We start from the raw sequence: 17,069 nt of genomic DNA on the forward strand, positions 1-17,069 counted from the left end.
CATAAAAGAATTTATTCCAAATTCTCAATCTAAGCTTTGTGTTTGCTGGTTTGAAATGTCTTTTTACAAGTTTTTGTACATAAAAACAAACAAACAAACAAAAAAAAAAAAAAAAACAGTATTTCTTTTACTTTTCTGACTCAAAGTTAGATTTTTGTAGTATTTAAGCTTTTACTCAGTTTTCTGGCTTTCTACAACAAACCAAAATATTGCTTTTTGAAGGTGGTGATCCAGATTCCCATGGTTAATGCTGATAACTTTCCTGGATGCTTCCTTTGGTTTTGCCCCACCAGTGTCTGTGGTTTCTTCTCTCCCTCTCTTCCAACGCTACCCTGTTCTAGTGTGCACTGTTTACAGAACTATTATAAGCCTCTTCTATATGTGACTGATTTATAATCCATTTTTCTCATATTTTCACTTCATTGTCCTTCACAAGACTAAATTCATCATTACAAAACAGCCAAAACAGACAACTGTCTGATAGTAGTTCAAATTCCCACTGGGTATTTTGTACATGCAGTTAACTGACATACACACAGAAGACTGGAGCACAAAAATGGTTGTAACCATGCATGAAATAAGTTTGCAAAGCTTCTTTTTATTTCATGAATGAAATGTGAGGCAACTCCTTTCATGCTTTTATATATTGTTTGGTCTGTACGTAAAAATGCATTGTATAAACCACAAAAGATTCAATTAACTCCAAATGGTGGATTTATAAAATTATTTTAATTTTCCATTTTGACTGTATTTACCTTCTAATCCAGTTACAAAACAGCATGGCTTTTGGTATTAGTATAACTCTTAGTGTATATTTCACAATGACTATAATAAGAAGATATTTCAAACATGCATAAAAAATGTGGATATTAATATTTCTTAGCTTCCCAACCTGGTGCACCCCTCTGACTATTATCCTTTTTTGATAGTCCAGGTGGGCAGTGACAACATTGAAGAGAGAAGCCTGAAGGCTATCAGACGAGACTTTAGGAGGCTGGGTCGGTTACTGGATGGAGCGGGAGTGCAGGTGGTGTTTTCGTCCATCCCTACGGTGGCAGGGAGGGGTACAGAGAGGACACGGAAAGCCCACCTGTTAAACACGTGGCTCTGGGACTGGTGCCAACGCAGAAATCTTGGGTTTTTCGATCATGGGGCACTTTACTCAGCACCTGGCCTGATGGCCGCAGACGGGTCCCTATCTTTTAGGGGAAAAAGGATCCTGGGCCAGGAGCTGGCAGGGCTCATTGAGAGGGCTTTAAACTAGGTAGGAAGGGGGATGGGGCTGAAGCTAGGATTGTTGGGGCTGTGCCAGGGGGAACAATGGCAAGGCCAGAGGATAAGGCAATGGCCCAGCTGAAGTGCATCTACACCAATGCACGCAGCATGGGTAACAAACAGGAGGAGCTGGAAGCCATCGCGCAGCAGGCAGGCTACAACTTGGTTGCCATCATGGAGACGTGGTGGGACCAGTCTCATGACTGGAGTGCTGCAATGCCTGGCTATACGCTCTTCAGAAGGGACAGGCAGCACAGAAGGGGTGGTGCCTCTCTATATTAGAGAGTCTTTCGAGCTTGTAGAACTTGAGGCTGGGAATGACAAGGTCGAGTCCCTTTGGGTTAGGATTGGCAGGGACAACAAGGCTAGTGTCCTGGTCGGGGTCTGCTATAGACCGCCGAACCAGGATGAGGAGATGGATGAGGAATTCTACAGGCAGCTGACAGAAGTTGCAAAATCTTCAGCACTTGTTCTCGTGGGGGACTTCAACTTCCCTGACATATCCTGGAAGCACAACACAGCCCTGAGAAAGCAGTCTAGGAGGTTTCTGGAGAGCTTGGAAGATAGCTTCCTGACGCAGCTGGTTAGTGAAGCTACCAGGGGTGGTGCCCCGCTAGACCTTCTCTTCACAAACAGAGAAGGACTGGTGGAGGATGTGATTGTCGGGAGCTGTCTTGGGCAGAGTGACCACGCAATGGTGGAGTTCACTATTCTTGGCGAGGCCAGGAAGGGGACCAGTAAAACCACTGTATTGGACTTTCGGAGGGCTGACTTTGAGCTGCTCAGGACACTAGTTGGTGGAGTCCCTTGGGAGGCGGTTCTGAAGGGCAGAGGGGTCCAGGAAGGCTGGGCGCTCTTCAAGAGGGAAATCTTAATGGCGCAGGAACGGTCTGTCCCCACGTGCCCAAAGATGAGCTGGCAGGGAAGAAGACCGGCCTGGCTCAACAGAGAATTGTGGCTTGATCTTAGGAGAAAAAAGAGGGTTTATAAGCTTTGGAAAAATGGGCAGGCCACTAGGGAGGACTTTAAGGATGTAGCGAGGCTGTGCAGGGACAAAATTAGGAAGGCTAAAGCTCATCTGGAGCTCAATCTGGCTACTGCTGTTAAAGATAACAAAAACCGTTTCTATAAATACATCAACACAAAAAGGAGGACTAAGGAGAATCTCCATCCTTTACTGGATGCGGGGGGAAACTTAGTTACAAGAGATGAGGAAAAGGCGGAGGTGCTTAATGCCTTCTTCGCCTCCGTCTTCAGCGGCAATACCGGTTGTTCTCTGGATACTCAGTACCCTGAGCTGGTGGAAGGGGATGGGGAGCAGGATGTGGCCCTCACTATCCATGAAGAACTGGTTGGTGACCTGCTACGGCACTTGGATGTGCACAAGTTGATGGGGCTGGATGGGATCCACCCAAGGGTACTGAAAGAACTGGCAGAGGAGCTGGCCAAGCCACTGTCCATCATTTATCAGCAGTCCTGGCGATTGGGGGAGGTCCCAGTTGACTGGCGGCTAGCAAATGTGACGTCCATCTACAAGAAGGGCCGGAGGGCAGACCCGGGAAACTACAGGCCTGTCAGTTTGACCTCAGTACCAGGGAAGCTCATGGAGCAGATCCTCCTGAGAGTCATCACGCAGCACTTGCAGGGCAAGCAGGCGATCAGGCCCAGTCAGCATGGGTTTATGAAAGGCAGATCCTGCTTGACGAACCTGATCTCCTTCTATGACAAAGTGATGCACTGGATGGACGAGGGAAAGGCTGTGGATGTGGTCTACCTTGACTTCAGCAAGGCTTTTGACACCGTCTCCCACAGCATTCTCCTCAAGAAACTGGCTGTTTTTGGCTTGGACTGGCGCACGCTTCATTGGGTTAAAAACTGGCTGGATAGCCGGGCCCAAAGAGTCGTGGTGAATGGAGCCAAGTCCAGTTGGAGGCCAGTCACTAGTGGCGTCCCCCAGAGCTCGGTGCTGGGGCCGGTCCTCTTTAATATCTTCATCGATGATCTGGACGAGGGCATCGAGTGCACCCTCAGTAAGTTCGCAGATGACACCAAGTTAGGTGCGTGTGTTGATCTGCTTGAGGGTATGAAAGCTCTGCAGGAGGATCTGAATAGGCTGCACTGATGGGCTGAGGTCAACTGCATGAAGTTCAACAAGGCCAAGTGCCGGGTCCTGCACCTGGGGCGCAATAACCCCAAGCAGAGCTACAGGCTGGGAGAGGAATGGTTAGAGAGCTGCCAGGCAGAGAAGAACCTGGGAGTGATGGTGGATAGTCAGCTGAATATGAGCCAGCAGTGTGCTCAGGTGGCCAAGAAGGCCAACGGCATCCTGGCTTGTATCAGGAACAGTGTGACCAGCAGGGCTAGGGAGGTGATCGTCCCCCTGTACTCAGCTCTGGTGAGGCTGCACCTGGAGTACTGTGTTCAGTTTTGGGCCCTTCGCAACAAGAAGGACATCGAGCTGCTTGAGCGGGTGCAGAGAAGGGCGACAAAGCTGATGAGGGGCCTGGAGAACAAGTCCTACGAGGAGCGGCTGAGGGAGCTGGGCTTGTTCAGCCTGGAGAAAAGGAGGCTCAGGGGCGACCTTATCTCTCTCTATAGGTACCTCAAGGGAGGCTGTAGCGAGGTGGGGGTTGGTCTGTTCTCCCACGTGCCTGGTGACAGGACGAGGGGGAATGGGCTTAAGTTGAGCCAGGGGAGTTTTAGGTTAGATGTTAGGAAGAACTTCTTTACTGAAAGGGTTGTTAGGCATTGGAACAGGCTGCCCAGGGAGGTGATGGAGTCACCATCCCTGGAAGTCTTCAAAAGACGTTTAGGTGTAGAGCTTAGGGATATGGTTTAGTGGGGACTGTTAGCGTTAGGTCAGAGGTTGGACTCGATGATCTTGAGGTCTCTTCCAACCTAGAAATTCTGTGATTCTGTGATTCTTATTCATGTGAAATAATAGCCAAATAGTTAATAAATAAATAAATAGCCAAAAGTTAATAGAGTAGCACATGTAAATAAGGTGGAACATGCTATATTGCATTATTATGCAGTTAGAATAAATGAAATTCTTTTTTTTTTTTTTTTTAAAGAGAAAATGAAAGTCCTCTTGCAATTGAAATAAGTGAAATCAAGTTATCTTTGATTATCTTCAAACATGTCTTACCTTTTTCTGTACGTGGTAGATTTTTCTTTACCAATAATATTTTAAGGAACATTTTTGTACTGCTTATTTAGAGAGATTAGGTCTTAATAAGGGAATGTCATCACTTGCAGACATATAGAGGAGTTATGTGCCTCATAGCAAATTATCTGTTAGCTGCATCCATGAATATCTGAATGACTAATATAAAGAACATATGTAATTGGCAATTAAAAGCAAATCTCAATAACAATATGATTCTATGTAAAGTTCCAATCAGAATTTTAAAGAAATATCTGAAAAAGCAAATTCAGTGCAGAGGCAGAGCTTGAAAGACGGCCTGTAGCTGAAGGAGGCAGAGAAGGTGTATGCAGTTATGTACAAGGAAAAGGAAACAATACAAAAAAAAACAAAAAAAAAAAAACAAAAAAAAAAAAAACAGAACTATATTATTTTGCTGGAGATATCAAACAAAAAACGTTTTCCTTCTTCCCTCATCAATTCTTCCCTCAACAGCTCTGCAGTCTGTTGGTCCCACTGGGCTACTCCTAAATTCTATGATTTGCAGGCTAAGAAAAACCCCAGTGTCTACTTAAAGCTTCAGCATTCAGTCAGGGACTGTCCTTTCCAGTCAGTGTCTGTGACATGTGCTCATCTCTGTTAAATATAATTCAATATTTTATTTAATTCAGCTTTCTGCCCTGACGTCCAGTCCACCTCAGTAAAAAAAAAAAAAAAAAAAAAAAAAGAATATTTGTATATTCTTTGTATATCATCCCAACAGAGTTTTTCCACATTTTGCCCTTTTCTCCATTTCTTTTGTTCTAAAAATAAAATATGAAGACAGGTAGAATGGTCAAGAAATATAAATTAATCTTAAACCAGTACAACTATTTTAGAAACCTCAGCAATGACCAAAAACCACACGCAAATATGCACACAACCACTTGGAAGCAGTGCAACTTCACCAACATGAGGACGTGTCAAAAGCAACACAGGGTGACAAAACTGAGCTTTGTAATCGCTGGTATCATGTGTTATAGGTAAATTATCTATATCACAAGACAGGCCAAAGTGTGCCCCGTTAGCTAACTGTGAATTTAAAGAGGCTTCAGAGAAGCCTTATTAATTGAATTACAGACAAAAGGAACTAGTAAATGTTGCATGGGGCCCAGCATTATTGTCCCAGAGAAGCCTGAGTTAATTATTAATACTAGGTGTGGAGTTACAGCTCACAAAGTGCTAGGTGTACAGTACTTTGGGCACTTCAGTGTTGCACAGAAAGGATGAATTACAGCTCTCAGAGGTTGCTGTTAATGAACAGGATTCAAGTGGATTGCTCACATTTTTCAGTAACAGTTCAGGAAGGTTTCAGTGACCAAGATCAAAAAACAAATGTCATATCAATATTGATCACCCAGGACTTTTCCAAATCTTAGAAATATTGGCTAAAAGCTGACTGCAAAACAGCTGTTGCCAGGCATAGCTCACTTGAGAGCAGTTCAGCAATAATGATGGGCAAATTACAGTGTTATTCAATACCCAGCCAACCTTCAGGACAGCCAGGCTGGCCTCCAGGACTGCTAGTAAAAATCCTGAAATGCCCATGTCAACAAACTTGAAACACAAATTCATTGGAGTTTAGACATCCCATCCAAAGATGAGAAATTTCCGTCATCTTACATATTCACTTTATGTATATGGATACCTTTGGATTTTGTATACATATTTTATGTACGTTATATTTTAATATGTATATATACATATATGTGTTTTCTTTCTACTTATCTGTCTCATTGGATTCTTTGATAAAATCCTGGGGAAAAAAAAAAAAAAAAAAAAAAAGAGCAAGAAAGAAAGAGAGAAAACAGAAAAAAAAATGTAAAAGAAAGAGAAGAAGAAAGATTTGTCCTTGGTATATGAAGAGATTGCTGTGCTCCTTGGATTATTTATAAAAACTAGTAAGTTTTCATTGTTGTCTTTACAGTATTTAATTGGAATTCCTTTGAAAGGCCAAAACCTGAGAATTGTCTGCTGTTTTGTTGTTGTTTTGCTTTGTTTCCTATCATCATCTTGTTTGTTTCGATAGTTTGTTAATTGTCTTGTGATACAGTCTTAAACTGAGACCACAGTTGGCATGTTTCTGGATTCTTTGTACAATTGCCTGGTTATATGAACTTCAATAAAATTCTCTAGCAGAGGTAAACTACCTAGCTATTAATAGTCTTTCTATTATGGAGCACAAACCCTTATCTATCCAATAATTAGGTTAGTATTCCAGATCCAAACACAGTAGCACAGCTTTTGAACCTTCCCTTTAGCTTCATATCTATTCAAAAAACAATCAAGAATGCATAGACAGTGATGCAGTCCCCCGAATCAAACATTTAGCTGTAAATTGTGATAACTTTCCTCAGAGTTTATCCAACTTGCAACAATCCCATGAGATTTTTCTTTTGTGTCTTTTTCTAATTCAAAAATCTTTTCAATATTTTAACCCTCTCTCTCTTAATTTCAGTGTTGTAAATAATGACTGATGGTCATTACTATCAGATGGCTCTTAAGTTAATTTCATGCTGTCCTAAGTAGCACGTGTCAAAGGGAAAAGTGCATGATTATCTTCTCCTATAGAAAAGGCAAAATAAGGGTGCTCACAAACAATTCAAATCAGCAAAAGGAAAATGAGAAATGCCAGAAAGCTCTTTTGAAGAGCTTTCTCTGAAATATTTTTCTCTGAAATGAGATAAAAGTCTAGGCTCCAGCCATTCACAGGTTCTCAACAGCAGGGACTGCAATGCTCTCTGTTCACAGCCATGTCCACTTGTTAGGGGAGAGAAGCAATGGTGTTTGTCACATAACATCTTTTCATTCCTTTCAGTGGTTTCTTTCTACCTCTTTTCATGTCTTCAGACCAATAGAGACCTGACCATGTCTGAAGCTGAGATGAGAGTCTGAAGGTGATAGTATAGCTCCAAAATGCAGAGGAACACTCTGCATCACACTTCTACAGAAAATAACCAGGGGGGCTAATAAAATGCATCTTTCTAGACATGGGGATCCAAATTAGAAATTAGAGCTGGTCTAATTTTGTAGTGCATCTCAATTAAGAATTCCATTTCAGCAGACAGGGTTTCAGTCACATTTTGACAGAAGGCATTTTCTACAAAGTGACCAGTTCTGTGACTAAGTTTTAAAATTAATTGCTCGTCCATGGATTTTCAGAAAAAAAAAAAAAAAAATGAAGGAAAAGATTAATCTTTCACAAAATTGTCACTAGACCTAAGTAGAAAATGTGTGTCCCATCCTATACATTCTAATTTCAAAGCTTACTTCTTTAAAATATGCATATATTATAATTAGTTTGCATTTGGAAAAGAAACTGGATTTGAATCAACCCACAGAATACATTATCCATTGAAAATTCCTAAAGAAAATTTTAGAAATGTTTTAAAAACATTTTATTTTTGTCACTTTTTAGAAGCAGGCAAATTGATGAAAATTAAATCTTTCCCCCAAAAAATGTTGTTCTAACGAATTAGTTTTTCTTTCAAAAAATGTAAAGAACAAAAAGTCATATACAACCTTAATATTTGCTTTTCAAAATACTGCAAAAAAGTATTTTTCATATTTTGTCATGAAAATGTAAAAAGTTTTTGAGCATTCACAGGGAAACGTTTTTTTGTTTGTTTGTTTTCATTTGGAGTACCTTGGAGTACCTTGGTGCATAGTTTTCCTTTTGCAACGGTATCCTCCCCAAGCTCATCTTACTTTCTAGAAAAAAGCAATCATAGATGTTCCACACAGACATATTTCATATGCTGTCTCCTTCCATTATGTCCATGTCTCCTTGCCAAACAAAAAACTGTCTGGAGGAGAACTCATCTTTTTCCTGTTACTTGTGCCTAACCATATATTTTGCTGTTGCTTGGTTAGTACCACAGTGGATGAGCTACTTAAAACACAGGAGCATAGCAGCTTTGGCAATAATAATAATAATAATAACCCAATTTCTTGTGATTGGTGGAAATTTAACTGATAATTTAACTGAAATGTATTTTTTTTCATAATGAAAATGTATTGATAGATTTGCTAGGAAAAAAATCTAGATTTATATGTAGCTTGACTAATGGAAATTCAAGCTCACATTCCAATCATGTTTTCTTTGTTTTCTTTTTGATAAGTTTAAAAAAAAAAAAAAATCTGTTCTCCCAAGAAAGTTAGGATAGAAAGAAAAAATCTCTCTCTTCGCTCACGTAATGTTGGGGTATTTATGAAATTGGATCATTTTTCCTTAATAAGACATTAAACACAGCAGTGGAAGAAGCTACCAACATAAATTTGACAACTGTAGAAAACAAAAGATTTTACAGGAGGTCGTAATGGAAACTTAAAAAAAAAAAAAAAAAAAGCAAACAAAAAAGACTTGAGTTTTTCATATCTGACAGAGACAAGAAAGCACTGGTCTGCAATGCCATTAACCTCTACTTTATCTGAAAGCACAGCCTGGAAAGGAGATACCAGAGATAATTTGAGGTAAATTTGTCTGTAGGTGTTGAAACAAAGTGAAAGTTTAGAAAAAATATTGCACAGTAAAAAGCAGGGTTGCAGATATTCATTACGAAAGTCAAACCATACTTCAGGACTGCCAACTTCTTTTTCATCTTCCATGGCTTGTTTCGCAATGTTGCAATTAGCTTCTTTTTTTCTTCTACCTCTTCTTTCAGCTTGGCCAATTCTTCCTCTGTAATTGGCTCCTCCTCAGAGTCAGAATCAGAGCTTCAGATAAAAGTGAGAATAAAAACCATCACCAAAACTCAGGAGAGAAAAAAGTTTTCAGTGAAGTGCATACATGGTGTTAATTTTTGTAAACTCTGACACCTAGAAAATGCCTTCCCTGCTGCAGTGAAGGTTTTGCCTACACTTTATCAAAGGCAAAACTTGCACATGAAGTGCAGAGCCAAAGCTGAACCAGCACTACATCCAGAACAATGAAACTACAGATGAAGAATGACTTTTCCTTTGGTGTAAGTGTCCTGCAGGAGTAACAAGCCTCCTCAGAGTCCAACCCAAACTTGCAATACTTAATAGAATATTTTTATATATTTATGAAGTTTTAAAACAAATACAATAAAAGCAAATTTTTTTGGCAACATATCAAAATAAAAATTTCTTATTATTCATCCACCTTTAGGTTTTATGAAATACACAACATTGTAGCAAAAGCTACAATGGAGCAGTTTAAGATCTCCAAACATACAGGAGTAAGACAATATAGGAAAGAAACTCTCAGAGTAATCAGATGACCCACTATTAAACACTTAAATACTGAGAATATTATAAAATTAAAAAGTTGAATTCACTAGGCATAAAATTTCAGGCTTCGTGTGATAAAAAAAACAGTGCCACATAAAGCATCAATCTAGAGAAAGCAAAATTGGTCCTGAAATATTTTTGAGCCAAACATATTTATTGTTATTATGATATTGTTAGGGCAGGTGAAGAACTATTTGAAGGATTAGGTCAAATGGAGAAAAGTCAATAAAAAGATTGGTACATATGATTCTGATGCATTATAAAGAAAATAATAAGTCATGTCAACGGATGAAAAACCAAAAGATTTTAAAAAAACTGTTTTATTGGGAGCTTCAAATCCTCATTTGTTACATTCAGCTGCTTTGCATTATAGAAAGCTGACAGCAATATACCCAATAGTGGGGATTTCCTTTGACAGAAAAATAAATAAATAAATAAATAAATAAAAATAATTGTGCTGTGCACAATTGAAATAGGCATATTTACAAGGCTGCAATGATAGTGGTAAGAAATGAGTGGCAGGTCGTTTCTTAGTAATCTTACTGAGAAGAAGAAGCTGTGCAGAACACAAAAGGTAAAGTAAGGATAAAAATGATTCTTGTGCCATTGCCCACTAACAGTTTATTTATCTTTGCAAGTGCAATTTATGTTTCATCTTTCTTTTTCCTTTGGCACCAGAAAAAATAACCAAATTTCCAAATTTCTAAACATCTTTAACACATAAAATTGTTTTGTTTCATTTTTTTTTCCATAACTACTTACATGACACAGTCAAACATTGTGCTGTTGCAGCAGCTTTTTCCTTTAGCTCAACTAGTTGAACACTCAGAGAGTCAAGCCAGAATATCAGAATTTTGCCTTCTACAAGAAAAAAAACTTAGACGTTCTTGAAAAGTGTGATTCTCAAATTTGAAGACCAGAAATTGTCTTTCTGGCTTTCACACTAACACAGATCATAAAACATCATTCAGTAATTTCACAGCAAGCACTGTGTTCCTTGATTTCAATTCAATGCACAAAATGCATCTTTTCTTAAGTCAGTAGAACTCTTGAAATCAATGGCACTTCCTTAAATCACATACGTAATGAACTTGTTTATACTATTTATTTGTGTTCTGGTTTTAGTTTTATCTACTTTGTACTGATTTAATTATATTTTTGTTTGTGTATGTGTGTGTGTGTGTTGTTTTTTTTAATGTCATTTTACAGAGGTGAAAATTAAGAAGAAAATATTTTCTTGGAGTTTGAATGTTGTCAGGGGAAAGACTGAAAATATCAGTGGTGTCCAGTGATAAGACAAAAAAACCAACAAACATAAACACAGGAAGTTCCATCTGAGGAAAAACTTCTTTATTGTGAGGGTGACAGAGCACCAGAACAGGCTGCTCAGAGAGGCTGTGGTGTTTCCTTCTCTGGAGATATTCAAAACCTGCCTGGATGCCATCCTGCCCAATGTGCTCTGGGTGATCCTAATTGGTGGGGGTTTGGGCCAGATGATACCTGGAGGTTCCTTCCCTCTTCAGTCATTCTGTGATGCTGTGACAAGTAGGACTTTAGGACACTAGAGAGGTGAATGAATAAATTTGACTACATTTTTCCTGTACTTTTTGTGTGAAAATTCTATTGGTCATTGATAATCTCCATAACATCTCCTGTCATTTAGTGCTCTTCAGCTCTTTTCTTACCAGCAAAAAGGTGCATGTACTGCTTTTATCTTCCACGTAGCTCTAGACTTTTGCAAAAGCTCTATACCCTTTAATAATTCTTCTAAAATCAATTGATTTACTTACATCAGAGCCAAACATTAAAAAGAGAAATGCATATACGAGACAGAACATAAGAGGCTATAGCTCAAGTGATGATTGCTATCAAGTACAGTTACTATACTTTACTATATAATATATAATTTTGACTTATCAGCCAAAATTAAGCCATTAAAGAACAAAATAGCTTCTGAACAGAGCCATTGAACCTAGGAATACTGCAGGAACCTAAGAATATCACAGATATTCACAGTAAGACTATATGGAGCGATTTATCATAAATGTTTTGGAGGTTATGATTATAAACAGTAAAGAGAGGTTCTTTTCACTACTTTACAAGTATCAATCATATTTAAGAGCAGAAAGTATTAAAGTAACCCAAATACCGCTCTTTTGCATGGGATTACCCTGTGAAACTCACTAGCAGAAGACAGCAGAGATCAAAATCCCAAGCAGGTTTAAATGATGATGATGATGATGTTAATAATAATAACAACAACAACAACTGTATGAACACATAATTCATCTAGAAATTCTTTATGCAGAATGATCAGTTATAAAGAGGTTTTCCTGGTTTAGATGAAAAGCGGGAGGTAAGAAGAAGGTAGCAACAGTAGAATCTGCTGACTTTCAGTGTTACCTAGGCAAAAAGTAAATATGCAATGTTTGTGGACAACAAAATTCATAATAACATCAGCAAAATCAACCTCATTCCCCCGTGGAATAATATCACATTTAATATATCATCTATATTTTTTTTTTTTACTTTTTTTTTTTCCCCATTACCAAAGTACATTAATAAGATATACTTTGAAACAATACATAGTCTTTTCTATGGTAGGCTCTAAAAGACTTGCTAGACAGGCTTAATTTCTGTGTTCAAGCCATTATTTTCTGTTCTGAAGGTTTGCAAATCCCTTATGTGACTCATAGTTAAACTGATCACTACCATATTTTCCTTCGATTTGTTTTTTCCTTTTCATCTTTTGAAAACTATTTTAAGTGTTCTGGTATTTATTCCTATGTAACCTTGTCAGCTAGTCCCCTAAATGTCTAAAAATATAATGTTTTCAAATTATCTTCCAAAGCATCATCAGTTTTTCCTCAAGTGTTGTGATTTCTACATCAAGAGCAATGTCCTGAGCTGGGTAGCGATTTCAAAATATTTAGCCTATGCATTTTAATAGTTGGAACTTTGTAAGACAATGAAAAGCATTATGCCCTCATTCAATTTTTCATACTTTTAGTGGTCTCTTTAAATTAGTGCTCAGTAAATATTTACAATAGATTTTTGGCAATAAGCAAAGGAATGTGGATTGGCAGATTCAGATCTGTTGCTTATATGACTAGAGGAAAACGCACTGGAATATAATTGGCTTAACAGTGAATAGTCATCACTAAGGAAAATGTTAGTCATTCTCACGGGGAAAGGAAATGAGGTAGATGTATACTGAAATGGAATCATGAAGAAATTAAATACCTCAGCATGTCTTACTGTATTTTGTTCTTCTTTTGACTCCTCTTGTGCTCTCCAGGGATTCATTTGGGAACACGGTGTAAGAAATATTGAATGAGAGAAGGGGAATTTCTGTCCCTCTCCACTGAGATAAGCATATCTAGCTCCATTTTCTTCATTGTACACTATTCCCAGGGGCTATTTACTCTCAATAATATGGAGAAAAAAAAAAAAAAAAAAAAAAAAAAAAAACACCACAGGATGCAAGAAAACACCAGGATGACAGATATAAAATAGAAAGAATTTTCAGGAGTTCTCTGTGCCAGTGCAAAGACTCCAGGTTGCATTAAATGCTTTGGAAAAGTTACTGATAATATTTCAATGGGAGTAACCATGAGACTTGGAACTTTAGAAAGTCCCATCTCAGTTCTTGGCTCTGAGCTTTGTTTTGGCATCAGTCTCCTAGAAAAGCTGACTTGAACATGGCTGAGAAACAAGAAATTAATTTTCTGAACAGTGTCAAGACAGGAGTTCTGCACTAGAAATAAAGCTAGACTCTGGAGTTTGGAAGGGTTATCAGCTTTGAGTTTAGGAGCTTTATGTTTTGTCTTTTGTTTTGTTGTTGTAGCTTTTGCTTGTTTTTTTGTTTTAGGAAAAAGCAGTAGAGATCTCGCTTCTTTTCAACTCGTTGTCATTTATTCCCCTCCTCTGTCACTCCAGAGAACAGCTCAAGAGCTTGGGACATTTTACAACAGTTAGGGGACCCTTGCTCAAGTTCCTGTTCTGACCAAACAGATTTGTCTCTAATCCTCAGGCTACCAGAAGGGTCTGGTTGGTCATTTCCCCAAGTTCCACCCTGTACCTGTGACAGCCTCCTCACCATGTTCCACTATAGTGGACTTGAGTCTCCAGTTCCGATTGTGTTCTAATGAATAAGGGAATCATACTAACACTTGATATTTCACGGCCATAAATGAAATCAGGATTTACATAAGATAATTGATTTATATTAAAAAATAATAATTCACTGAATTACCCAGATCCTGATTTTTTTTTGTCTTTTTTCTTCTTGTTGGCCTTCTCTTTTTTTCCTTTCTTATCAGCCTTTTTGTCCTGTTTCTTCTCATTTTTGCCTTTCCCACTTTTATCACCTTTACCATCTTCTTCTTCTTCACCATCTTCCTTGGATTTCTGATTTGCTTTGTTCTTCTTCACTTTTGCAGGATCCACATCAGAATCACTGCCCTCATTTCCACCTGTCCGTCCCCGTCCTCTCCGGTTTCTGTGCCTGCGATGCCCAGGTCTCCTTGGTTCATCTTCATCATCTCCATCCTCCTCACCACCACGTCTGGCTCTCCCTCTAGCATGTCCCCTTCTGGTTCTCGGTGTTGCTCTCTTCACCTCTTTAACTATGACAGAAACAAAAGCATGAGAGAAGGCAGTATGTTAGAGGGAGGTGTTCCGTCTTGCTTGTTTCATATAGATAATCAAAAATACCTGAGTGTGGCCTCAAAGTTATCCACACCCACTAACCTGTTCCTTTGACATTTTCTTCATTCTCAGCTACACTGCCTTCCTCATTGTCAACATCACTGCCATCTGTGGAATGGAAACAAAGGCCAGTGCATGTAAAATGTAGATTAGTCACTAGAAATTCAGGAGCTTTAGCCAATTGTTAGCATTTGACACATTGTGCACCCTTACAACATTTGACAAACTCAGCTGTTTGGAATGTGGAGAATAGCTTTCAAGAAATAAGATAAAGACAGAAAATAACAGTTATTCTTTCTTTCAGCACTCCTAGGTGCTGAAGCACCTAGAAGAGTGATATTAGACTTACCTAGTAGATTAGGTAAGTCTGAAAGTGATGACATAAAAAAACTTTCTCTCACAGAGGAAATATATAGGACAGCAGGACCCTAAAACAGAAACAGCAAGCAGCACCCTGAAATTGGAAGAAGAAAAGAGGAGTATTAATATGATTCTCCGGCAATTCTCATATTTTCTTGAAGATGTGAAAGGTAAGCACTGGCTGAGAATAAAGAAGATTAAAAGAGTCATTTTCTGATTTAACTGACTGGAGGGCATGAAGCTTCATAGTTAGAGCATCGCTGAAGAGAGCACAATCCCAGAGGAAAAGGAAACCTACTCCCAGATCTTCAGTTCTAGTAAACAAATCTCTAAGCATCTGACAAAAGTTCTCAAAAGCACCACAGCTCTCTTTTATGCTCTACCACAGTACTCCTTTGCCCCTCAAGAGTTGATGAAAACTTTGGAGATTCTAGAGGGAGATCCTGTTCAGAGAAGCCAGTATTTCTACATAGAGATATTTTTAATTTGGAGTGGATCTCTTCCTTGTGTGCTCTCCATAGGTGCAATAAGAGGTGTTGCTTCTGCTTCCTATCAATAACCAGGAAATAATCCAGTTCATTTACCTTGTACACACTGAGATGAGGATTATGTACATATGGAAAAGAAAAACAATCCCTTCTTTCATGTGCATTATATCCATCATCATACTGTATATTCATGACATGTTCTTCTGAAATACTTACATAAAGCATTCTCTGGAAATATTGATATGAACATATTACATACCATGTCACCACTGAAACTGTTAGTATTGTTTGTCAGCAATGTTTCTTCGGAAGCAGTCTAACTAATACCTGAGAGCTAATAGGCTCTCTTTCAGGTATCCTTGTTGCAGTTTGTAGATGTTGGACATCACTTGAGACATGCCAATGTAATATTGAAAGATACATGGTAGTAAGGGATTAATGACTAAGAAATATTACCTTGAATGGCAGCTGTCATCAGGCTCATACATAGCATGTATTTTCAGACATATGTTGTCTACCTTCCTCTTTGTACAGACGAGACAGGTGACATGTCATAATCTTTATGCTGTATTTTTCAGTCAAGAGGAAACTACAATTATCTTTGTTGTACTCATCCATAATTCTCCTGAGCTTTTCTTTCCACTCATTCCACTCATTCCCTTGTTACTTTCATGGATTTTATTAACCCACAAGAGATTCACTGAAAATTTATATACACACAGATTTATCAAGGGACTATTGTAGCTGTCAGGCACAACTTAGTCCTACCCAGTACCAAAGAACAGTAAAATACATAAGGCTGCAAACAAGAAGGAATCTTGTGTCTTGTTTCACTGCATACAATAATGTACAAAGTACTTTTATCCAAAATTTGACAGACATTTTAAAAATAGGACATATGTAGGGATTTATGTTCCCTCTACAAAACATTTAATTGAAATTGCAATTTCTATCAATTCCCCAGCATCTGCACACTTTTTTTTTTTTTTTTTTTTTTTTTTAACTATACAAAAACGTTATCACAATATCATCAGTGGAATGTGAAAATAAGTGCTCCTTTGTTCTCTCTGGACATATGCCTTCTGTTGCTGACAGTAACTAGATCTTCATTTGACAAAGATCATTATGTTGCTATTGAAAGACTGCAAAGATGATGACAGGCAACTCTGAAGAGATACTTTGCATGTAACAATAGGGCATGGTCTTTTATTTGCAATTAATGCTTTTGCTGATTCCCTCTAGCCAAACAGAAAATCCCAGGGAAGTACTTAATGATACAAGATTGGCCTCACTGGAAATTCTGATGAGTATATACAATAAGAAAACAGTTATAGGTTTATCACATACACCAAAACGTGCATTAGCAGTGAAAGTGCATCATGCTGGAATTAACATCATATTGACATAGTCGTGAAAGTAACGATGGACTATGAAACACAGGATTAAAGAAAGCAGAATGTAGCTGTTGGGGTTTAGTTAATTTTTATAGCATAAGGGTAACAAATGTGTTAATCTGAATCCAATATTTCAGGCAAAATGATATGTTAAACTAATAGATTTCAGGCTGCTTGAAGAAAGTACTAGGAATGTTGTTAGAGGAGAGTGTATGTGAATAGTGATTCCTGTGTGTTTCTTTCTTTTTTTTCACAGAATTGTTCAGGCACACAAGTGATAACAAGTTTTTTTAAGCAATTAAGGAAAAAAACAAACAAACAAACAAACAACAAAAGAATAGAATGGAATCATGCAGCTAGAAGAAGGGTACTACATGCATGCCAAAGAGTCATGCAAAGTCCATC

At 38.3% G+C, this 17,069-nt stretch overlaps 1 protein-coding gene across 1 annotated transcript in view; it reads right to left on the reverse strand.

The window, feature by feature from the left end:
- The window catches only part of TMC1 (transmembrane channel like 1), a 66,867-nt gene extending 50,979 nt beyond the window's left edge, over window positions 1-15,888 (reverse strand). The window contains exons 1-4 of the mRNA XM_032205652.1: window positions 15,789-15,888; window positions 14,465-14,530; window positions 13,968-14,340; window positions 9,035-9,175 (exon numbers count right to left, since the gene is read on the reverse strand). Coding sequence (XP_032061543.1) covers window positions 9,035-9,175; window positions 13,968-14,340; window positions 14,465-14,530; window positions 15,789-15,888 — 680 coding nt within the window. The remainder of the gene's footprint in view (window positions 1-9,034; window positions 9,176-13,967; window positions 14,341-14,464; window positions 14,531-15,788) is intronic.
- Between the last annotated feature and the right edge of the window lie 1,181 nt (window positions 15,889-17,069).

The sequence above is a fragment of the Aythya fuligula genome, chromosome Z (assembly GCF_009819795.1).
Source record: "Aythya fuligula isolate bAytFul2 chromosome Z, bAytFul2.pri, whole genome shotgun sequence".
Taxonomy (NCBI): Eukaryota; Metazoa; Chordata; class Aves; order Anseriformes; family Anatidae; genus Aythya; species Aythya fuligula.